Source organism: Verticillium dahliae, genomic scaffold (assembly GCF_000150675.1).
Source record: "Verticillium dahliae VdLs.17 supercont1.26 genomic scaffold, whole genome shotgun sequence".
Lineage (NCBI taxonomy): Eukaryota > Fungi > Ascomycota > Sordariomycetes > Glomerellales > Plectosphaerellaceae > Verticillium > Verticillium dahliae.
Window position 1 is genome coordinate 337501 of NW_009276941.1, and position 22409 is coordinate 359909.

Sequence of the window (22409 nt, forward strand, 5' to 3'; positions counted from 1 at the left end):
TCCTGTACCAGGTCTATCCCTGCTACTTGACCACACTCGTGAAGACGTACTTACGGCTTCAAAAAACACCACCGCTCAGTTTAGGTCGGCAGGATGTCGCCTCCCGAGAAAAAACGGGGAGCCGAGTTGTCTGATGCGGACGAGGAAGGCCCCCGCAAGCGAATCAAGCTCTTCGCATCGGCTAACGAGGTAGAAGACGGAGAGTACAAGCGTGCACGACGTATTGAGGGTTTGCATCATCTCAGGGACTCCGAGCTTCTCGATTTGCGAAATATCGTCGTGGAATGCTCAACTGCACTTGGCGGTAGCCCACATCCAGACCCGAAAGTTGTCGAGCACCTTCTTGCACCAATCTTCGATGAGAGATGGACGTCTTGGAAACCAGTTGGGCAACCGCAAAGGAGGGAAATGGATGAGATCCTGCTGTGTGACATGATCGAATCTGATCCCGAACGCGCATTCGAACACGAATACCTCTTACCAGTTGGCGAAACAAACTGTAAGTCACAGTCAATCTACTCTGCAATGGAACACTACTAATACATCGTGAAAAGCATCGGAACCAGTATGCGCATATGCACCATGCATGCCAACCCAGGGCTGCTTCTTTGAAGAGAAAATCCTACATTTCCGAGTCGGAGCTATGATCAATGGACGTTGGGTGAAACGCTCCTTAGCCAAACATGAGGGGCGAGGCTACCGTGTCCCAACCGGTTCCTTGCTCCGCGCCCGCGAGCGCTTCTTGCTAGACCGAGCACTTTATCTTAACATGCAGCAAGTCAAATACGAAGGCCGCGAGTACGTTCGAAAGCTCGCAGCTGGGGAATCGACACTAAGCAAATGGACTCCCCCATTTGGCCGTTTCAGGGACTTGGCATTTATGAAAAGACATTTCATCCCCAACGAAAATCCCAACATGATTGGCGAGGCGGGTAGCGTGTGTTCTGTGTACACGGGCCCTGATGTGGGACTAAATGTCTTGAAATTTCGCAGGGAGTTCTTCGAAGCTTTTCCCATGTGGAATATTTGACAATAGCCATCGTTTTCTTCCCAATCATGGCAATTCCCTATACTAGGTAGCAAATGACTTTTTCCCACTGCCGACATTGAAATTGTGAAAGCCGAGCAAGAGCTTAACGACACGGTCGTGATGGAGCGAGCGACCTGTGATAGTTGCACCCTTAGGGACATTCCAGTGATTGCTTATCTGGAAAGGACTTACGACGGTTATCCAGCATATCGTCTCAATATGAGGCTGTATCGGGTACGGGCTTCAGGATTAACATACTATTCTCAGAAGGCAAACTTTGCGCATGAAACTTTTGGTATCGTCTGTCCTCTTCGTGGATCCTGAATTCATGGAATTCAGAAAATACAGGCTGCTGAAGCCAATTTACCTGGCCTCTCCTTCAAATTGTAGTTATTGGGGCAGTCATGCTTGATATTGATTAGCTGGAATATCGCAGTTACACTTCCTTCCTTCATGAGTTCCTCAGATGCCAAGCAACCGCCAAAGCGGCAGGTCCGAAATTCACCTGATGCAACCTGGGTACCTTTATAAACTCTCACTTCCCCGCCATCTCGCGGCTACTCAAGCCGGTCTCCTCTGAACCTTCGTTTCCGACAGTCCAACGCACGCACAATCTATCAACTCGGCAAGACACACCCACGCGCTGCCTTCGCCAAAATGCCCCGTCTTAAACCCAGACACGTCTCTGGCATAGAGCAAGACCTGCTACATCGCAACAAGCGAATCAAGCTTTTCCTGTCAGCCAATCAGGAAGAAGAGGCATTGCTTGCCAACCCGCGGCACATTGAGCACCTGAATCAGCTCACAAACTCCGAGCTTCTGACTTTACGAGGAATCGTGGTACAGTACGCAGGGCTGCTTGGCATGACTGGAATGCCTGCTCCTGGCGTGGTAGAGTTTCTGCTCGGGCTGACCTTTGACAACGGCTGGACCTCTAACAAACCCATTGAAGAACGGCCCTTTTTCATGACAATCCGAGACATCACGACGATTGGCACCTGGACCAAAGACATACTCACGCATGCCCTTCAGCAAGGATATCTCCTTCCAATAGGCAAGACCCGCAGTAAGTCATGAGTGGTAGAAATCTCATGATTGCGAAAAAGCCTAACTGCGAGTAGATGGGCGTGATGTGTACGGATACGCGTCCTTAGCAGGCGGTGACGCGCCGAACGGCACCCACTTGCAATTCAACTACGCGACCATTGTGAACGGCACCTACGTCAAGATGGCATTGAGTGATCTCGCGGCTCCTCGAGATGAAGGCGTTACCATCACCGACTTGATCCGGTGCCACGACCAGTTCGTCATGGACCAGGTGCTTTGTCACAACATCCAAGCCGCCAAATTCATAGTGCAGCACCGCATCAAACAGTTTGCGTCTGGAAAGATGTTGGGTCTCGGAGTGACTGGATGGATGGATCGCTTCGAGAGAACGGAGTCCCTCAGCATCAAGAAACACCTCCTCGCCAACTTGTTTCCTCCGGCGATCGCCCGGGAACTTGGTAAAGTGAAGAGTCGCTTTGGCTATGACATTTGCGACGTCAACGGCCTCAAAGAATTTAAAGACAAATTTTTCGTGATAGCAAAGGGGTGGGAGAAGCCGTGAAACGAAATGCATCGTCAGATGATGCCTAGTGCTGAATCAGGGACAAGCTGAGCGCGTCACCATAGAACTCGCAGATCATCACGGGAAAGGCTATCTACAATGGCGTTAGCCTGGACGAGGTTCCCTGGCACTTTCATTGGCACTTTTATTGGCGAGGTACCTACTCCATGAATCTTGGGCAGCGCATTGCATTGCTGGCTTACTGAGCGCGATTGCGAGCTGAGTGGGCGGCATTACGGTTGTCTCGAGTTGGGTTAGGTTGAACGGGGCACAGAGCAAGATGCATCAGCGCAATCTACTAGCAATAGCTTCATTCTACTCAAAGAAGTCGATTTATACTCGTATTGGCCAAGAACACTGTCCTTCACATCCGCCGTCGCCTTTTGTGAGTTGACATCCCCATCGGCCCGGCGATGGTGCCGTGACGGAGATGAGCCTCCCATCGACAGCTGGGCCTCATATTCTGAGGATCTTGACGCTACATGCTGGATGGCTGCGCATGGTTCCCATAAGACAAGTTAAATCGAGTTGGACCGTGGAAAAGTTTATGAAGTGTACACTGTCAAGGAGTTCAAGACATCAAGTCTCACAATATCCCCACTCAACGACAATCAAGGCTTGGTGTCTTGGTGTGATGCAGGGGGACTCAGCTCCTACAAGCCAAATTCGCGCCTCGTGCTGTATAGCCCTCCCAGAAGCACTGTCTCCCGTCATGACAGCTGATATCCGAAATGCTCACATCGCGCAAGACGTTTGGACTTGTACTTGCTTAACTTCCTTTGGATTTCAGGATGAACCTGTCGCCATAAAAATTACTCGATACACCCCTGACATATGGCCTCTTATCAGAGCCCCCACGTTACTCGGCACGCGAACAGATTGAGTAATTGCTCCCCAACCTCGTGCCCATATCGACCATCCACCAGCCCATCAGCACAAGCTTGCCCGCGTTGCTTTCTTCTGCCTGCAGGGGTATTCCCCGACGCCACAACGGCCCGTTAGATGACATGTCCCCGGCGACGAAGCCCCTGATTGTGCTAGTAGGTGATGCCGTTTATCTAGACTACGTCCTCTTTGGCGGTCCTCCGATCTGACAGATCGCATTCTCTCCTTCAGCCTCTTCTTCTTCTTCTTCTTTCTCTCTTCAATTGCAGCCCGTCGCATCTCCTGCAGCCTGTCATCGATCCGACTCGTCGCCATCCCCCCCTCCACCCCGGCTCATCGTCGAAAGAGCGCCCGCAGCCGAAGCAAGCAGTCCACCCACACACCCCAAGGGCCGCCCCGAACGCCCGCACGATGCGCTCGCACCCGTACACGCCCCCACCGCCCCTCCCGTCCGTCCTCGACGAGCTCGCCGCCCTCGCGCCGCTGCCGAACCAACGTCCTCGCCGCGCCTCCTTCGACGACGCCGCCTCCGCCACCGCCGCCGCCCCCTCAGACATACCCCTCGAGGCCCTCGACCCCGAAACGAGCCAGTTGCTGCCGGCAAGGAAACGGAGGCACAGGGTGCGCATACAGGGCAAGCTGGCACTCGTCAGGAGCATATCGACGGCGAACCTATCGGGCAAGGCTGCGGCGCAGGCGTCGGGCAGGGCGGGCGGGAGTCTCGAGGGGAAGCGCAGCGGGGAGGACGAGGAGCTGTCGCAGACGAGTGATACGGAGGAGGAGGCTCGGGAGGTTGCCGTGCGGGATCAGCAGCTACGGGGGTACGGGATTGGCGGGGCGGGCAATATCCGTGAGTACGACACTTGCGGGCAGCCGCCGTGTCACGTTATACTAATCGGGGGTGTAGGGCGGCCGACGGAGGTGTATGGACTGTCGAGGCCATCGGAAGGGTCTTCGACGAGTGGTGCGGACCGGGGACTGAGGAATTTGCGGCATCTGATCGGGCGCATGGGGGACCTTAAAAATAGGGGATCATCTTGAAGGTGTCATGAATTGGGCGTGCTGAAAGGTCCGCGTTGATGCGTGTTCTGCCATTTACGCCTTTTCCCATATCGTGCAACACCATGTGAGCAGCCGGCCTTGTGCCTAGCGAGGGCTCTGTCGGGTGCTGGTCACCAAAAGTGGTCATTCTCCCATGAACCCCATTATAGACGTCCCATGCTCGTCAAGCTGGTTTCAAAGTACAACCGGCTTTACTCAGTCTCAACCAAGGACGCAGTCAAATACTGTCATCACGACTAGCACTTCAGTACCATTGTCTTTGTATTTGAACGACTCGGTTAATTCTCTATGGAGGCGGGAGGTTGCATGTGCTATGGAAACCAACCCAGCACAAACTAGATCCCGTCCCTGTTCTGCTATACCAGAGAATGATGCAAAGAGCCAATGCCCCCTTAGCTATTTACTCGGTCGTGCTAGCATTTACATAGCCCGAGTGTTGTTTCCAGGAGTCTCAGCCTGGTCCACCTGAGCAACAGTAGGCGTCTCAGTGATCTCCTTCCGGTCGCTCCGAGATCCATTGTCAACCGAGGCAGTCTCGTTGTCCTTGGCCCGGAGAGGCTCGGTCATGCCGAACAGCTCGTTCATCGACTCAAGGCTGAGACCCTTGGTCTCGGGGATGAAGAACCAGCAGAAGACAACCATGACAACACACCAGCCGGCGAAGAAGATGTAGGTGCCGAAACCGCCGACTCCGAGGTTGACAAGCATGGGCGGCACAGCCCTCGAGACCACAAAGTTGAACAGCCACTGCGTGGCGGCGGCGTACGAGACGTTGGTGGCACGGAGACGGGTGGTCGCAATCTCGGAAACGTAGATCCAGCAGACGGGGCCCCACCCGAACTGGAAGAGCGAGGCAAAGAGGAAGATGCAGATGAGGGCAACGTAGCCGGCGGCAGACACGTCCTCTTCAGAATTGGGGTCGGGCTGTGTAACGCGGATGAAGATGGCGATGTAGAGCATCATTCCGGCCATGGCGATACCGGTCCAGATGAGAGAGCGGCGGCGGCCAAGGGAGTCGGCGACAAAGATGAGGAAGACAACGACGGCAATGAGCTTGACGAGGCCGTAGATACCTGTATTATCTTCAATCAGCGGAGAAATGCAGGTTGACCAGTTTCGTTACATACCAGTAGCAAAGAGCTCGTTCGACTCGCCCCTGACGCCAAGACTGTTGAAGATCATGGGCGCGTAGTAGTTGATTGCGTTCGTGCCTGATAGGCCCCAGTTAGCCCAAACAATAGAAAAGTGTTGCTGTTCTTGAACATACCCGTCATTTGCTGGAAGAACATGAGAAGGATACTGATGATGGCACGGCGTCTGTTGGCGGGAATCGTCCACATCTCGCGCTGCAGAGACCACCAGGTAGTGCCATCAAGAAGGAGGTTCTCCTCCTCAATCGAAGCCTTGATGGCAGCAAACTCGTTGGCGACGTAAGGGTGAGTGGGAGGCAGGGCACGGATCGTGGACAGAACCGACATGGCCTCTTCCCAGCGATCTTGTTTGGCGAGATGGCGAGGACTTTCGTTGCAAAGCCACATGCTGATCATCAAAAGCAGAGGAGGAATGGCTTGAAAGACCAGTGGGATGAGGAAACGAGCCTGACCAGAGATGTGCTGGATGCAGCCGTAGTTGATCCAGTAAGCCAGGAAGATGCCGAAAACGATGAAGAGCTGGTAGATGCCGGTAAGACCACCACGAATAGCACGAGGAGCGTTCTCGGCAACGTAGAGAGGGTTGACCATGGACGCAAAGCCGGTGCCGAAGCCAGAGACGAACCTGCAAACGTTAGTACCGTTACTCGCCTAGGACCGCCACCACAATCTAGAGTGCTGTCTTCTTACCTGCCAATGTACATGGGTGCGAGATGACCGGAAGCCGCAGCTTGCAGAATCACACCGATGAGAGAGATACCACCAGCACCCCAGATGAGAACGGGTCGGCGGCCGAAGCGGTCAGCGGCGTGAGCCGCGAGGAGGGCGCCAAGGAAACATCCGGCCTGGAGAGTGCTGACGATGTTGGCACTCAGGTTGGCCCGCTGGTTATCCGTGGCGTACTCCGGGCTCAGTCGGTACAGGCTGCAGGGTGTAAGTGTAAGCTTGTGACCACTAACTCAACAGCTCGGGAATCAACCTACTCCTGGAACTCAGGCATTCTCAAGACACCACCAATGGCTCCAGTGTCGACTCCAAAAATCAAACCGCCGAAACAAGCCTGCAGAGGGGGTCAGTCGAGAGAACGAGGATACGACTATGGATAGCTAGCACTCAGACAAAGCACACTCAACGGCAGCACACAACCGACAGTTCTGTGGCATCTGCGCTCCCGCTCCGTCTGCTCGTCACCACACCGCCGGAGAGGAATGATTCTCAAACACATACCGAGCAAGCAAGAGCAAAAGCCCTCCATCCGTAAATCTCGGGGGGGTCCTCTTTCATGGCGTCATTTTTGACGATCTTCTGCATGAGACCCATGATGGCGGCTCGAGGTGTTCGTGCAACCGCGATGAAAGTCGACCAGGTGTTTCAAAGCTCAGATTATGTAGCGTAATGAGTTGGTCCGGCTTTTGGGATACTGCGGGTACAGGATCTGACGAAGCATGGGATCGAAAACATGACACACAATTCGGTCGGCTGCCGTCCTTTATACCCGCCGATAATGCTACGTCTGACAGTCTGTGGACGACTGTTAGGGATAAAAACAATGCCGATCCCACCACTTGAGCCAGCAAATGGGTTGTCCACGCGAAATTCAGCCCATGGGTAATGCGGCGCAAGCGTGAGAAATGGAGTCGTTGGGTGCATGGTCAAGCATTGGCATGCATTGGCAAACGAGCTTGGCTGTTGAGCACCATGGTGCTAGGTGGGCTCCAGGCATTTTTAGGTCGCGAGCCAAGATCAAACAAGAAATATCAATGGTGGAGAGCCCCCATGGGGTACTCACGCCCAGCATTGCTGTTTCTCCAGCCAAGAGCCCAAGATGGTTGAATTATCCTCCACTAATCAGACCGCGCCGTCGTCGTCGACGGTGTTGGGATATTCTCACCTCCGCGATTGAGCCGCTCGGGCCCGCGCCCCGGGGGGTTTGCCCATAATCCTTTCCCCCGCCAACTAGCGTCGGGTCTCCGCCTCCGGGCATGAGCAGAACCGCCCGAGGTACAGAGGTTGGTACACCGCATTTCCGAGGAACCCGGTGGTCCATCTCGCTTTTCCGGCATGCTCTCGATGTATTTTGTCACAGCGTCGTACACTTGGTAGTAGCGAAACCCTAAAAGCTCCGGCCAAGATTGGCAGATCTGAGGTCACATCGAAGGCATCCATTGAGGCGAAAAGTCTACGACTGCCCCCCGTGTGAGACCTGGAATGGCTAAATGACAAGACCAAAGCCGTGATTGGAGGACCGATGTCTCCAGGTTGTCGTAAGCCTTGCCTTGTCCCGTGAAGCATGCACGTATCAATACCATTCCAAGCCTCTTAGATCGCCTTGTCAACAGGGGGGCTAGTACTCTTGCTGGTATGTTACGAGTTCTGTCATTGCTTGCTTTGACGAGAGGACGTCGACAAGACTTGGAGTTGGAGACAATGAGGTGGCGTCGGCGTTAAGGAGGCAGCGCGGCGGCACAATCGTTGAGTGGCCGGCACGCTCCAAGATGGCGAAATTCATCTCCGCCTGCGGCCAAGAAGATGGTCCCAGATAACATGTTGAATGATAGGTGCTCACGTGGCACCGCCGGCGTGGACACCGCCAAGGCTCACCTGCTTGATTGTCTGACCGCATGCTATTCAACTACATCCCGCTGAGTCCTTGCATGTTGACAGGTGATGAGCTTGCGATGATGAGTGCCGATTGGAATCAATCAAACCTTCAAAAGAAGTACATTGCAGAGTTATTGTCGGGGTAAGCGTCAATTGTAGGAAGTTAATAGACTCAAAGTTGTTAGCCTCTAGTGGAATGAAACAACAATTGGGTAGAAAAGTCCTTCATCACAGTGTCGTTGTGTTGAGAACTCCGGATTTCCCATACTGAACCCCAGCTCCCCCTTTCCCATCGACGTGAAAGAATGGCCATGAGCAATAATACCAGGGGGAATAGATTGCAAATTATGAGGGCACCTCAGTCACTTGATCGCGAGCCTGAGCCTGCTATTGCTGCAGGGCATTCCCATGTCTGTCCATCCCCGGAAAAATGTGAAAAGAAATCAAGGTTTAAGGTCTGGACTATATGCCGTGTCGTTGGTGAAAGTAAAGCTTAGTGTGCAGCAAGTGACACGCAAGGAAGGGTCTTAACCCTCTGAAACATGGGCTCCTTTCCCTGCACCCTGAACTCTGTCAAGCATGTAATCATTACGACTGCGGCGACCAAACGACGGGAAGAATATCGTGCGAACCTCACCTTGCCCGATCTGCCATGGGTGTATCCATATCTCCAGATATGGATACAGCTTGGAAGCCATTATTATACAATCCCGTACCTTCACATTGATATCATGAGTGATACTTAACATACTTTATCTTGCATAGCTTTCCATACGAGCCTCTCCGAGATCGTGACCGATGTCAGCCTCAATTCCGTCAGCACTGGTCTGCATGGATTGCCTAGGTAGGTGCAGGTCAAGACCAGTCGACAGGCAGCAAACCTCGACTGGAGACAGTAGACCGAATAATGGTCAAGATGATAATGATATGTTTAACAATAATGGTCAAGATATCAGAGACCACTGCGATAAAGTCTGGCTGCGGCGGCTTGAAAGCGCCACAGGCGAAGGAAGGTCGTGGTGAAGCAGCAAAAAGCTATCAGTAGCCACCACTATTACGGTCAGCATCTGGAGGAAATAGACCACATTCTCTACGCGTCAACAAGCCGTGTTGAAATAATCATGCGATAATCTTGGAACCTAGCGTACTGCCACACTTGCAACCTGGAAGCCCAGTAGACGAGACGACAAAAGACAAAAAGAAATCTCATACGAGATGCGTCAGGAATTGAGCCCAACGGGGGGCTCGAACCCCCAACCTTGAGATTAAGAGTCTCACGCTCTACCGATTGAGCTAGCCGGGCAGGCAGGTTGCTTATTGATGAAATTGGCGTGTCGGACCGTAATCATGTAGTAAAACCCATGGGGCATGGAAGAGTTTTCGGCTGTCAGGTGGGCCTCCGACTGCGGTGTTTTCGTGCTCCCGCGAATCGCGCCATCGCCGGGTGGAATCGGTCACCCTGCTAACTGGCGGCGGCGTTTGGCGTTTGGTCAATGGCTTTGATGGGAATGTCCGATGCGACCGACGGTTGAGCTTCCTTCTGTAAGTCACAGCGTGCGTTCGCGGTTGAAAGATCTCGCAGCAGCTGGACCGGAAAAGGCTCATTTGCATCCAGCCCTCCACGCTCTTGAAGCCCGTCAAGTGGTGGCTGACTTCAAGCTCTGTTGCACCCTACCAGTCCTCCGGACGTCGCCATCAATGCGTCTGCGGGTATTTTGGTCGCTGGTAGTTTCAGTAGCAGCCCTGGTGAATTGGATTGCCAAGGCTCAAATGTAGCGTACCTATGGTACTCATGGCGGTTGCGCAGTATCACAGCGCGGATCAAGTCCTCACATCTCATCCCGTAGAAGGCTACCTCAAATGGGCCTGCTAGGTTTTGATCATTGTTGTCGACAGACAGCTTGCTCCTGATGAACTGCATCATTCCAGCCTCCTTCCCAGCTCGTTTCCAAGTTCTAGGGAAATCAACTGACGACCTGAGGCCCCTCAAGTGTCCGCGGTACTTGATGATTCGCATGTGCTGTGCATCTTGGCTCTCAGTCCGGACCAACAACCCCGAACGGTATCCATTCTGCCAGAATAGATGCACCGCTGCCAAGCGCCGCCACCAGCTTTTGACACGAGACCTAGGCAGCTTCTGGTACGTTCATCATGCGCAAATGCCACTTCGTGTTCACCCATCTCAACAATTGTCTTCGGTCGGTTCTGGACGCCTCATGGATCCCTTTTTCTTGCTTTCCAGCGCCTCGTACTCATGGCCTAGAATTGGCTCGTTGTCGGGCGAGCGTCTTTCAGCTTCAGCCGCATTCACGAGAGGTCAGGATCCAGTGTCAAGAGTCCTCGCCTGTGACAGCGCTTGAGCGGTCCGCCACCACGCTTCACAATCCTGTTGTTGGACATGGTTGAGCCTCACTGAGCCTTAATTGAGCCTCCCGTCGGTGCCATCCGCTGTCGCGAAATTGGCATACAGGCGATGCGGTCCTCCCTGGCGGTTCAGTTTGATTGGCACGGCCTGGAACGTGCTGGCGGCCGCCCATGACGAGAATCACACCACACTCGCAGACGCCCGGGAAAAGCGTGATCGGGCGTATTGCCTGCGGTCCTCGCCGGGAAACAGCCCTAAAAAAAAGATGCTTAATGAGCCTAAGAAGCGGGCGGGAGATCCGTAGTCTCCAGAACCAGCCCCCCTAGCACGACCTAATCAACATTAGCCAGCGAGAAACGGGCGGCCATCACGTCCGCTGGCTATGGCCGCTCCAGGCCTCTGGGCGCTGCTTTTGGGCTAATAACCCCTTGAAAGTGCCGTGACTTTTTCGTCCTCGGACGTGCTTCGACGCCTATGCATCTTACAGAGAGGCATAGCCCCTAGAAGGCGCCAGCAACACGGGCTGGGCCGACGACTCATTAGCCTGAAGCATCTCTGCGCTGACACAAGGTGGTATGATTCTACGGACTACGAAGAATGGTTTCAGTCTAGTAATCCTCGCAAACGAACAGAATAAAAGCATGAAGGTGCAGGGCAATATGGGCACTCTGTATGTACGGTATCTTCAACATTCAAACATCTCAGTACATTTGTACATCAATTGACGACACAGCGTCAATCAAATCCCTACAGCCACTTCCACAATCAATTGACCTGAGACAACCATGGCGACCATGACATCGCCACCAACCCCACCACTACCAGCACACCATCACTTCGCGCCAGACATGGATGATTCCATGGAGCACCTTCCTCTCAATGCGACGGCGTCTTGGAAATTCCCCAGGACCGACAGTGCTCACACCCTGATACCTCTCTCGACGATCCCCACAGCGGTCGATCACGATGGCCACGGCCATGGCCATGACCACGATCATGATAACGATGCCGCAGAGACCGACTTGACCGACGCTGCGGCTCGATGGCTGAAGCGCTCGGAACCCACCTATAGACCCATCTCGGAGCGGCGTCTCAGGTTTGAGAGTCGACGTCCGACATGGCTTCGGGAATGCATCGCTGAAGCGATTGGTGTCTTCATCTTTGTCCTCTGCGGCATCTCCTCCATCACCAGCTTCACCCTCCACCAATCCGACGACCTCGGCGTCACTGCCTTCGGATCCATCTTCCAGATCGGATGGGCGTTTGCTGTCGGCGTCGCCATTGCCGTCATCACCTGTGGTCCCACCTCGGGCGGCCACTTCAACCCGGCCATCACCCTCGCCATGGCCTTTTGGCAGGATTTCCCCTGGCGCAAGGTTCCCTACTACATCTTCTCGCAGATCCTCGGTGGCTTTACCGCCGCCCTTCTTGTCGTCTGCATGTATTACACCAAATTTCAGCACCTCGCCGACGAACTGATAGCTGCTGGCAAGCCCCTCGTCGGCGGTGGTTCGCCAGCGTCTTGTCTCGCGCCCATGCCCCACGACGACCAGACTCTTGGCTACGTCTTTGCTGCCGAGTTCTTCTCCGACGCCTTCATCGGCCTCGCCATCTGGGCCGCCCTCGACCCCGCGAACCCCTTCATCCAGCCAGCCGGCCTGCCCTTTGTCATCGGCCTCGCCTACGCTAGCATGATCTGGGGCTTCGGTAGCCTGACCCTCAGCACGAACCTCGCGAGGGATCTCGGTCCGCGCATGGTCGCCGCCATTTTCTGGGGACGCGAGGCTTTCACGGACCACTCGTACGCGCCCATTGGCATGCTTGTCAATGTGCCCGCCACGCTGCTTGCCACGGCCGTGTACGAGCTGTGCATGCGCGACAGCTTTGCTATTATTGCGAAGGGACATGCACGCCACCGTGACGGTGACGAGGGGCTGTACCGCCATATGAGTCGGTGCGGCATGTTAGATGAGGAGAGGGGGTATTTGCAGCATGTTACTACCCATCGGGATTGAAAATGTTCGGAAGAAGTGAGGAATTTAGACACGATAAGACGAAGAAACGATTCACGATAAACCGAGTGTTTAGATTTAGAGTAAATTTAATACTTAATCCCTTTACATTACGACTATATTGCCTTGACGTGATCTCGGTCTCACAATGAATGAAGCAAGCTGTAGGAGGTGAATATAGCAGATCATAAGGTGTCATGTAGTGGCCATGGAGCAGATGGAACGTCTTCTTGACGGTCTACTACATACATTTGCAAATGATGTTGCAGCTATTCCGCCTCATTGTATTTTACAGAGGCCCTCGAGCTGTCATTGTTGAGACCCCAAGTCGGTTTGCGACCTTTGACACCCCAGCGCATGCAGTTCCGAGAAGTTCTGACTTCAAGGAAGAAAATAGGAGCCATCATCTCCTTGCTTTCCGTAGTAAATACGCCATACTGTGCAGCTGACGCAAGAGTCCCTAAAGAGGAGAGTGTTTACACCGTCCACGCAGGTTGTGCCATGATAAGTGCCTGCAGGGCTATCAAGAAGCATATTGCCACCAGCTGATGAGGCAAGCCGCTCGCACAGCCCCCTTTCTTTGTGTGATTCGAGCCTGCGACTGGAAATTAAGTCACGCGCGCGAATTGGATGACATGTTGTGATTTCCATCCTGGATTGCCTTAATGGGGCGGCCACGGGCCCTAAAGGAGCCCGACAACTCACTTTGTTCTCGACGTCATCGCTCCGAGCGTTGCTCATCTCATCATGGGCTTCACCGCGACTCGGTAAGGTTTTGCTCTCCGAATACTTGTCTCTTCTTCGCCTTCAGCGGTTCTAACCCGTATAAAACCGCTAGGTACAAACGACATTCGTATAGCAATCCATCGCTCGACGAAAACCGTCATGGTTCCACTGGTAGGGTGATTTCCACCTCTTGGCATGGCCAATATTGCTCCATTGGAGAAATTTTGGACTGCGCCCTCTGGAACTCATGCCCCTGAGATCTTCCCCACAAAGGTGCCATTCGATCACAAAGTGAACCATTCACCAACAATCGCCTTGTGATTTTCACAGGATAAGGATGTTCATTGTGTTTCCCCGTATGCCAACTTACCACGTGGGAGGCGCCAAGACCCTGTCGGCGGCTGCCTTGCCTGTATGTCCTCACCAGTGCTTCATGTTGAGCCTGCACAGCCACCCCGAGCTGCGCTCACGGTGGGTGCCAGAGCCTTGGCGTAGTGCAACTGTCAGTGCTTCCATGCTCATCTCCGGTGATTTTCCAAGAATCAGATGCAATAGTTTTCCGAACCATTCGATCTACCCGCTGTTAACTGTAGATCGAAACCCAATCAAGCGTGGCCCGCAGCCCCATGAGGATTCTCAGGGATGTACCTCGTGAGGGGCCAAGCCCTCCCCGTCCGTGAGCGGAGCTTCTTTGGGATATCCTCCGTTTCTGATCAACATTGGGCGCTACAGACTGGGCAAGTCATGGAATCGATCATTGCTTCTGCTTACTCAAATCGAAACTTCATGCGGTGATTATCCACAAATCTCCATCTCGTAGATTGCAGGTCACTCAGGGTTTGTGATTGCGGTGCAGCGTTATACTCGGCCAGGGCCGTTATGGGGTTCGGCCAACGAGATGTAACAACGCGGCGATAGAGTCAAAAGGCAACATAAGAGCAGCTGCAAATCCTCCCAATAACCGGTGTTGGTTCATTCGCTCATCATAAGCATCGACCAGGAGTCTTTCACTCATCTTACCCATTTCATTGTGATTTTCTATCATTTCTACTTTTCTCCTTATACATTGCCGTCGACCGGTTTTAAAGACTTTTACCAACTTTTCGTAGTCTCGACAAGAATCAGCATTCAAGATGTACTCCGCCAAGCTTCTTTCTTTGCTCGCTGCCGTTCCGGCTACCATGGCCTGCCTTGGCTACGAAGGTGGAATCCCCAAGGCCACCGACACCAAGTCGCTTGATGCCCCCCAGTACATCAAGGCTGGTGAGGTCTTTGATGCCGAATGGGTCCGCTACGACCGTGGTCAGCCTTGTGATGGGCAGAGCGAAGGTGGTGAGTATTCTCGAGCAGTCGATTCATGGAGGCATCTACTTACAACACACAGGCGAGAAGGACACCGTCTTCGTCCTTGAGGACGGCGCCACACTGAAGAACGTCATTATCGGTGCCGACCAGAAGGAAGGTGTCTACTGCAAGGGCTCCTGCAACCTCGAATTCGTCTGGTTCGAGAACGTTTGTGAAGGTTGGTCCCCCACCTGAACTCTACGCCTCCACGCCGTGATACTGATCAGAATTAGACGCCATCTCAATCAAGGGTGATGGGCTAGCTACGATCGTCGGAGGCGGAGCCTACGGAGCTGCGGATAAGATCATCCAGCACAACGGCTGTGGAACAGTGCACGTCATCAACTTCTACGCCGAGGACTACGGCAAGGTATACCGTTCTTGCGGCAACTGCAAGGGCAACTGTGCCCGCACCGTTCACATGGAGGGTGTCACAGCCGTCAACGGCGGCGAGCTTATGGGTATCAACCCCAACCTGGGCGACAAGGCCACCTACTCAAACAACTGCTTCCCCAAGACCGAGTGCCAGGCCTACGAGGGTTGCGACAAGGCCAACGGCGACTGCGAGCCTACCAAGGCCGGCAAGTGTTGAACAAATTTGGCGCTTCTTCTCACCTACAAGCTTTGAGCGTCAAGGATGCCTTCAAGTCCAAGACAGATTCAGTTGTCCATATTTTGAAAACCTTTTGTACATTTATATTCAACACATTGTATACAGTGTCACACAGCCTTTAGCTTGCTGAAGGAGCAAGCAATTTGAAATTAGCTTGATGAAGTGACAGGGAAACATAACATTTTACTCTGAACCAAATTGACTGAAACGTGAACCCCCAAGTCTCATCTCTGCGATAGTGATGCAGGTCATTTAACTACTGGAAAATGGTACGCGGCGCCAGTGGCTGGAAGTAGCGCCACGATGAGTGTGCCTGTACGACCTCGCCTGATTGAGGGAGCCCCTGGATCATCTTCAATGGCAAGATTGCTGATTACAGAAACGTATAGGGATACAAGGGGAGGGAAGAGCGGCAACTAAAAGAGTGGCATAGTCAATCACCGCATTGTAATGCATTGCCAGAATGAGACCTCAATGAGAAGTGGAAGACGAAGTGCAGCCATGCTGTCGGACTACAGGGAGTAGTGCAATTGTGATATTTGAAGGGAGGCAGGCTAATGAGCTAAAGACGGGAAATCTAAGTGTACCAGGTAGGCTCCGGGATCTCTCCAAGTAGGACGTAGCGTCCAAGCTCACGGTTCTTGTACGCCACAGGATCATGCAACGAGTGTGTCCTGATATCCCTCCAGAACCGATCGAGTGCGACCTTCCTCTGGGTAGACTTGGAGCCAGTGACTTCGAAGACCCCAGATGTTACCCTCAAACCGATATCGGTAGCTGTCACCTTCACACTGGCCACCCATTCGGCAGCCTCACCACGAGCTTCGGCGGTGAGCTTGGAGCGCGTAGCTATGTCGCCGGAATGCTGATAAACAGAGTTGATCTCGAGGCCGGCCTGGTCGGCAAGAGCAGTGGCGGCACGCAGATGAGCGAAGAGGTTGCCGTATGTCGAGAGGATGTAAAATTCATCCTGCGCCTTTTCCTTATTCTTGATGATGTTAGTTTCTCTAAGTCCTGAGAATGATTGGAGTCCTTGAGACTCCATTAAACAGCATGGGATAGACTTACATCACCACCGTACGGCCAGGCTCGAGTAGACTTGTTTGTGTAGGCCTTAGCCTCGTTCAGGGCACCCCAGGCAATGCCAAGGTAGAAGTTGCTGAAGACGAGCTGAATTCTGTACGAAACAGGTAAGGTTTGTAAACAAATCTTGACACAATTAAAATGGCAATGCTTACGTGGGAAGCAACAGTGTTGCGAATGGGATGGTGAGCGGCTCTGCTGGGACCTTCTTCTCGACGTCCCAACCAAGGGCATCAGCCCATGGAGCGCTGACCTTCTCGATCTTGACGCTTCCAGATTCGGTCAAGCGCAGGCCGACGTTATCCCAGTCGTGGGAGAACTGGATTCCAGGTTGCTGCGTCTTGACAAGCGCAAAGATATGGTTGGTAGTGTCCTCGTACACGCCCTCCAGCACCGTCAGGTCGGAGACGACACCGCCCGTATTGAAGAACTTGAAACCGTCAAATACGATGTTATCACCATCCGACGTGATCTTCAAATCACTGTCCCGAGGGTTGACAGCTCCACCAACAAAGTAGTTGTTGGAGATAATCAGGTCCTGCACACGGTCGGCCTGCTCAGGTGTGCCGACAACATTGGCAGTGGTTGACCAGAGTAGATGGTAGCCGAGGAGCATACCCAGAGAGCTGAGTGAGTTAGACGTCGATTCCGTACTTTGTACTTCCAGACATCATCACGGGAAAATGTCGACTTACCCATCACCCTTGGCTACCTCACGAATCACCTTGTAGCCGACACTCCATGGCTGACCACCACCGCCATACTTCTCCAGACCGAGCACTTTCAAGAGCCCGGCATGCTTCAGCAGTGCCACTTCGGCATGAGGAGCTTTGTTCTCTCGCTCACGATCGCCAGCATCCTTCGCAAGGACAGCTGCGACGTCCTTAGCTCTCTGAACCCATTCGGCCTCCGATGTAGGTTGCTTAGCCCAGGTGGTCTTGTACTCATCATAGACCGCCGGGTCAGTAGACCGAGCACCGTTGGTGGCCATCTTGAACGTCAGAGTTGTATGTGAGTGCAGGGTATACTGCTGATGGGTAGAAAATACTTGTATGTGCTCGTTTGTGCGATCCAGTGCTCGATGGTTGAAAGGGAATTACATGAGTTCGTCACTAGCTACTTATACAGGACCAGTAGCTCGGCTTGAAGCTGTCGTAGCAGACGCGATACTTGCGCGTGATCGTCAGGCACGTATTGCGTAACCAGAGTGGCGTGACGCATCCCTATCTTTCTGACACATGAACTGACATAATCGGAGCACTGATGCCATTCGCGCTACGATGGAGTCAGAATGTATATCACATACCAAAGTACTGGTTACAAGCTCGTTGTTGAAGTTTGATTCTGCCACCCATGGTCCCTGAGCCAGTCGGTCGTGCATGCGGGGTGAGGAGGGGTGATGAGGGGCTAATCTGGGACGGACCCCGTATTGTAGGTACCTGGCTGCACGTATGCGGCCTGACAACCTGTAGGTGCTAAGTAGATCCTTGGACCCTTGATCAAAGATGCGTGGGGGGTAGGCGAGTGAATGCCGATTGCCGGCCAAACAGAAGGAGTCGAGAGTTTGGAAATGATTGGTGACTTCAGTATTGAATCAGGGGCCTGGAAAGGTGCTGACAAGGATGGTGATGGCGACATTACCACAGTCGCATGATGTGATCGTGGGCCAAAGCTTCAATGGCACCGCCGGCCGGTCTTCGGTTCAAGACCCCTTAACAAAACAAGTAATTGTTGGTCAATGCACGGATTTTCATAGTGAAGGCCATACGCTGGGTCATGGTGCACATGAGAAATTGCAATCGTGGCTTGGATTGAGATGAGCTATGACCTGGTTGTCACGAAGCATATTGACTTTAAGCCGTGTTCAATTATCTCTCCCAACTCATCATTTCGCACCAAGGTTCGCAAGCAGTTTGCCTATTTCCGCAGTGATGAATGCGTGATCTACAGCCGCAGCGCCATTGATGCTCAGTTTCTCTTGCGTGTCTTGGGGAAGTAGCCTGACGTGTCTCCCAGGGGGAGCTCATACAAATCATCTTTAATCAGCAGGTGGAGTGTCAAGTACCTGGGGCATGTTGTTAGAACGTACTATTGGAATCAGAGATGAATGGTATCTTACCAGCCCACAAGCCCGGCCAGGAAGCAAAACACTCCGGATGCTTTCTTCAAGGCAATCGACGCCGAATGGCTGCCGTCGGCGGCGGCAAAGTAGCTTGCAGAGACGAGTATAAAGCCCACGTCTACCAAAGCGAATATGGCTATGAAGACCAGATTGGAGGGCAGTGAAGCGATAAAAAATGTCAATACGAAGACGGACCAGACTGGATTCAGGGTCAAGTCAGCCACTCTTCTGCATTCTTGCTATTGATCTGAAATTGAGATCATATGCATGAAACTTACGGATCATGAAGAAACCAAGTGCGTTGTTGAATTGCGCGGCGTCGTCTCCGTATGCATCAGCAATCCCGAAAGACGGAGTCAATATCGCGGCGTAACCCGCATAGAACAGGGCTTCGGGGTCACACGTCAGTTTTGGGCATCATCTGCACAAGGAGCAAGCATTGATGCGTACCAAAAGCGCTGTAGACAGTGTAAGAGAACCCGTTACCAACGGAGAGCTCCCACTGGGCTGAGATGAGCAATCCCAAAGCTGCAATGAAGAAGAAGTTGCCGACGTAAACATTGGTGATGGTTACTCCGCGCCATTCCATCAAGCTGAGGGAAAGTGTTGTCAAGGTCGTCGCAAAGGCTCCAATAGGAAGAGCTGTCTGATGAAAAGTGATTAGCTATTGTGACATGATACATATTGCTCAGTTTTTCCAACAAGGAAAGCAGAGGGCCTTACAGCTGCTGGGGGCAAAGACTTTGGAGTCACAGGTCCCAATGTATGAGGTTGGATCGATTGTGCAAACCCATGATCGACCTGACCCTGTTTGTCTTTGCTATGGCTCGTACCATGTTCAGACATGATGACTTCGTCGCTGAGGTAAAGTGGACTGTTTTCTTTTGGCTTCGGCTTTTCTATACTAACTCCGGGTGAGAGATCAGAAGAACACCTTTGAGGGCGCAATTGGGGAGGGGATAATGCCAGTTTTAGATGCCAACCTTGACGCAAAGATTGGCATGGCAGATTACCTGGCCCAAATCCCTGGAAAATCCTTCATGCACAGACACTCACTCCTTGGAAACGAACGCGAGTGGCCTTCGGAATTGTTAGCCCGACACACCACTTCAGCCTGTGTTGGAGAGGTCAAATGCAAATCGGAAAGGCACTCCTAGGTACAAAGTTTACTAGTGTATTTGAGGGACGATCCGAAATTTCCGGGGCCCCTAGACATCCACGCCCAAGTTAGTTTCGCATCACAGTGCCCCAGCATTGCGCCACATTGAACGGCTTGTATGGTTCATCTTGGGTTACCTTCAAATCGGGTAATGCGTTTTAGACTGTCGTTTCCGTAACGCACCTAATTGACACTAGGCCAGTTGCTTCGGCAGGTCATGCTGTCTTCAAGGTAAGCTCGCGGGGATGGGTTCCAGCACATGTGATTGACGGATAGCCACATATACCACCTCGAGACGCCAATCCACTGCCCCAAATTGCCAGGACTACTAGTCTAACGTTTTCCATCTTCACAATCCAAGCTAATCGATGATTCTACGACCATGTAGCAGGAAGCGATGGCGGTTGCAACCCTCCACGGTATCGGTGCGCCTACATCGCCGTTGAACCCCGAATTGGTTGGAATGACAAAAGTGATGCTCTGCTGGGAAATTTTGGTTGCATCTGAAATACAAATTTGGAGATGAGCTTGTCCTTGTGGCCATGACCCTTGAATATCACAAGCTTGACCACACCATATTGTTGTCGATCTTCAAAGCTAGCTTATAATCGCATCACATACCCATGTCTTGACGTGACTCGGCAGTCGACTCGGTCGCCAGAGATGGTTCTGCCCTGAACTTCTTCACATTGGCCCCCACGAAAATCATGCTTTTATGTGGACGTAAAATGACGCCATTACTCTTAAAATGGTATCTCGTTCGGAGTAAGGCAAAACGCCGCGCCGAACATTGGAAACAGTTGATCACTGACGCACTTTGATGCCGACGCAATGCGGGGTAAAGTACCATGAACATGGTCTTGGGCTTCAGTCAACAAAGGCCGATTGTCGGATATTGGACTCCGCATGTCCCCTTTGCTGGAGCAACTCAAGCGACGCGGCATCAAGTCACGGCAGGTGCGCTCTGTTAGAAGGCCGCAGGGCGGAGGATCGCAGACAACGTCACATTCGAGAAACAGGTGGCCCATACAGGGTTGCTTTGACTCTGATGCAGAGAAAAAGCAGCAAATCCACAGATGTCCAGCGCACAAGCCCTCGTCGTTCGTGGGCTCGAGCGGGATCGAGAGCAATAACACTATACAACTTGACCCTGGCATGTGTTGTCAATCAATCATTTCGATTGGCAATCTTGCCACGTGGATCAGTCTGCAGACGTCTTCTATTTCATTGCTGTGCTCGATCATCACGCAATGAGAACAAACTGAGGTCGGAATGCTGCACCGCTTGTTAAGCACAGTGATTTGGTGCAGTCAGCGAAACACCTCTTGACTATTAAGCTGTATCGGTTGAATTGATACGCTTGTTTCATACTTCTCAGAGGCCGCTTTCTTCTTATGATCAATGAAAGGGACTTAGCGACACTATGACGACCTTGTAGCTACAGTAAAGAGTCACATATCATCGTGGCAAGCCTCGGGTTCTGCTGGCCTGTCTGTCTTATGAATGTGAATGTATTCTTCGCGAAAGAGACTACGTCTGCAGTTAAATTTGCCTTTTTCTCAATACCTCAATCTATGGTCCATTTTCTCGTCACGATGACTTAGTAAGCATACAGAGTTGTAAACAAACATTGATCCTACAGGACCTGACCACAAAGGCATCGTTATGCATTATCATGATAACTCTGTGGCTGTTCGCGACCTTGTCCATGGACATACGTATTCTCGTGTGAATCTGAGGAACCTGAAATTTTGATGTCTTCGGCCATCCTTGTGGGTTGTTCAGTAGATCATACTTGTTCGTACGAGTCGAATCACGTGGATCCTTGCACTCTGCAGATTGTTTCATAGTGGCGATTTAGGTTCAATCCTTTTTAGACATCTTCGATACAACAGCATTGAAATATGCTATGCGGGAGTCGCCGCATGTAGGACCTCAATCAATCTCTTCTCTATGACATGATCTGCGCTTAGCCTCTATTCCTTTTATGCCTTGCAAATTACCTCCTTCGGCTTGGTCTCATGACAGCGATGAGTCCCCTGAGACAATGTTTCCTTTTCTGCGAGCGCCAAGCTTTGGTGCCACGCGCTGCCTGCTACCTTGCTCTGTCTGACATACCCAGAAGGACCATGCAGACAGACGCTAATATCAAGCACCACACTCCAACAGTACTACAGGCTCGCGAAATGTGCAGTAAATCAACACTTCGAGATCTTGAGCCGACGATCTAAGCATCGGCTCACTACTGTGGCCAAGTGGGGCTGAGCTCCCAGGCCCTCAAGCCTACCGAGGCACAGCCACAGTGCTTCCAGTAGCTGAGTCGTGCCAAGTTCAATTGGTCTTGATATGACGTACGTTTGCGTTGGGTTGCGCTTTTGGCAGCTGGCTGGTTGGCTAGGGGAAAATATCGAATACGGAGCTTGATGGCAGCCATCAGAAACTAACAATCAGGGGCAATTACTGCGTCGGGATGCATATGCTTCCTCTGCTGCTTGGGAAGGCTCCCTTGAGTGGGGAGCTTGAAACGCTTCTGCAAACCAAGTGTTCGACACCTGTCAGACATTCACCACGAAATTTCCTCGGCGGCGCCACGAGAAGTGACGCATTTGGGCTAGACATACTCTACGCGAAGCCTCAGTGGAGTGTT

At 52.5% G+C, this 22409-nt stretch overlaps 7 protein-coding genes and 1 non-coding gene across 8 annotated transcripts; 4 read left to right on the top strand and 4 right to left on the bottom strand.

Moving 5' to 3' along the window:
* Positions 1 to 1687: 1687 nt before the first annotated feature.
* On the top strand, positions 1688 to 2639 carry VDAG_09519 (uncharacterized protein; the record flags this gene model as incomplete). The annotated part of the gene is made up of 2 exons (XM_009658480.1): positions 1688 to 2096; positions 2152 to 2639. The coding sequence occupies 2 exons, from the start codon at positions 1688 to 1690 to the stop codon at positions 2637 to 2639; spliced, it is 897 nt and encodes a 298-aa protein (XP_009656775.1).
* Positions 2640 to 3935: 1296 nt separating this feature from the next.
* Positions 3936 to 4546, top strand: VDAG_09520 (uncharacterized protein; the record flags this gene model as incomplete). The annotated part of the gene is made up of 2 exons (XM_009658481.1): positions 3936 to 4378; positions 4432 to 4546. The coding sequence occupies 2 exons, from the start codon at positions 3936 to 3938 to the stop codon at positions 4544 to 4546; spliced, it is 558 nt and encodes a 185-aa protein (XP_009656776.1).
* A 460-nt stretch (positions 4547 to 5006) lies between these two features.
* On the bottom strand, positions 5007 to 7057 carry VDAG_09521 (quinate permease; the record flags this gene model as incomplete). The annotated part of the gene is made up of 5 exons (XM_009658482.1): positions 5007 to 5659; positions 5854 to 6362; positions 6428 to 6661; positions 6721 to 6797; positions 6965 to 7057. 5 exons carry the CDS (start codon positions 7055 to 7057, stop codon positions 5007 to 5009), a joined length of 1566 nt encoding a protein of 521 aa, XP_009656777.1.
* A 2511-nt stretch (positions 7058 to 9568) lies between these two features.
* Positions 9569 to 9641, bottom strand: VDAG_20252. The gene has a single exon. It is a non-coding gene; the product is annotated as a tRNA-Lys (tRNA).
* A 1922-nt stretch (positions 9642 to 11563) lies between these two features.
* On the top strand, positions 11564 to 12826 carry VDAG_09522 (aquaporin-9; the record flags this gene model as incomplete). Its single annotated transcript, XM_009658483.1, has 1 exon — positions 11564 to 12826. One exon carries the CDS (start codon positions 11564 to 11566, stop codon positions 12716 to 12718), a length of 1155 nt encoding a protein of 384 aa, XP_009656778.1. The 3' UTR covers positions 12719 to 12826.
* A 1748-nt stretch (positions 12827 to 14574) lies between these two features.
* Positions 14575 to 15377, top strand: VDAG_09523 (pectate lyase D; the record flags this gene model as incomplete). The annotated part of the gene is made up of 3 exons (XM_009658484.1): positions 14575 to 14773; positions 14826 to 14963; positions 15013 to 15377. 3 exons carry the CDS (start codon positions 14575 to 14577, stop codon positions 15375 to 15377), a joined length of 702 nt encoding a protein of 233 aa, XP_009656779.1.
* A 515-nt stretch (positions 15378 to 15892) lies between these two features.
* VDAG_09524 (dibenzothiophene desulfurization enzyme C) lies at positions 15893 to 17561 on the bottom strand. Its single transcript, XM_009658485.1, has 4 exons — positions 17177 to 17561; positions 16637 to 17107; positions 16467 to 16575; positions 15893 to 16386 (listed from the first exon to the last, which is right to left on the bottom strand). Exons 1-4 carry the CDS (start codon positions 17470 to 17472, stop codon positions 15976 to 15978), a joined length of 1287 nt encoding a protein of 428 aa, XP_009656780.1. The 5' UTR covers positions 17473 to 17561; the 3' UTR covers positions 15893 to 15975.
* An 888-nt stretch (positions 17562 to 18449) lies between these two features.
* Positions 18450 to 19449, bottom strand: VDAG_09525 (uncharacterized protein; the record flags this gene model as incomplete). Its single annotated transcript, XM_009658486.1, has 5 exons — positions 18450 to 18546; positions 18601 to 18802; positions 18882 to 18992; positions 19054 to 19245; positions 19437 to 19449. The coding sequence occupies 5 exons, from the start codon at positions 19447 to 19449 to the stop codon at positions 18450 to 18452; spliced, it is 615 nt and encodes a 204-aa protein (XP_009656781.1).
* Between the last annotated feature and the right edge of the window lie 2960 nt (positions 19450 to 22409).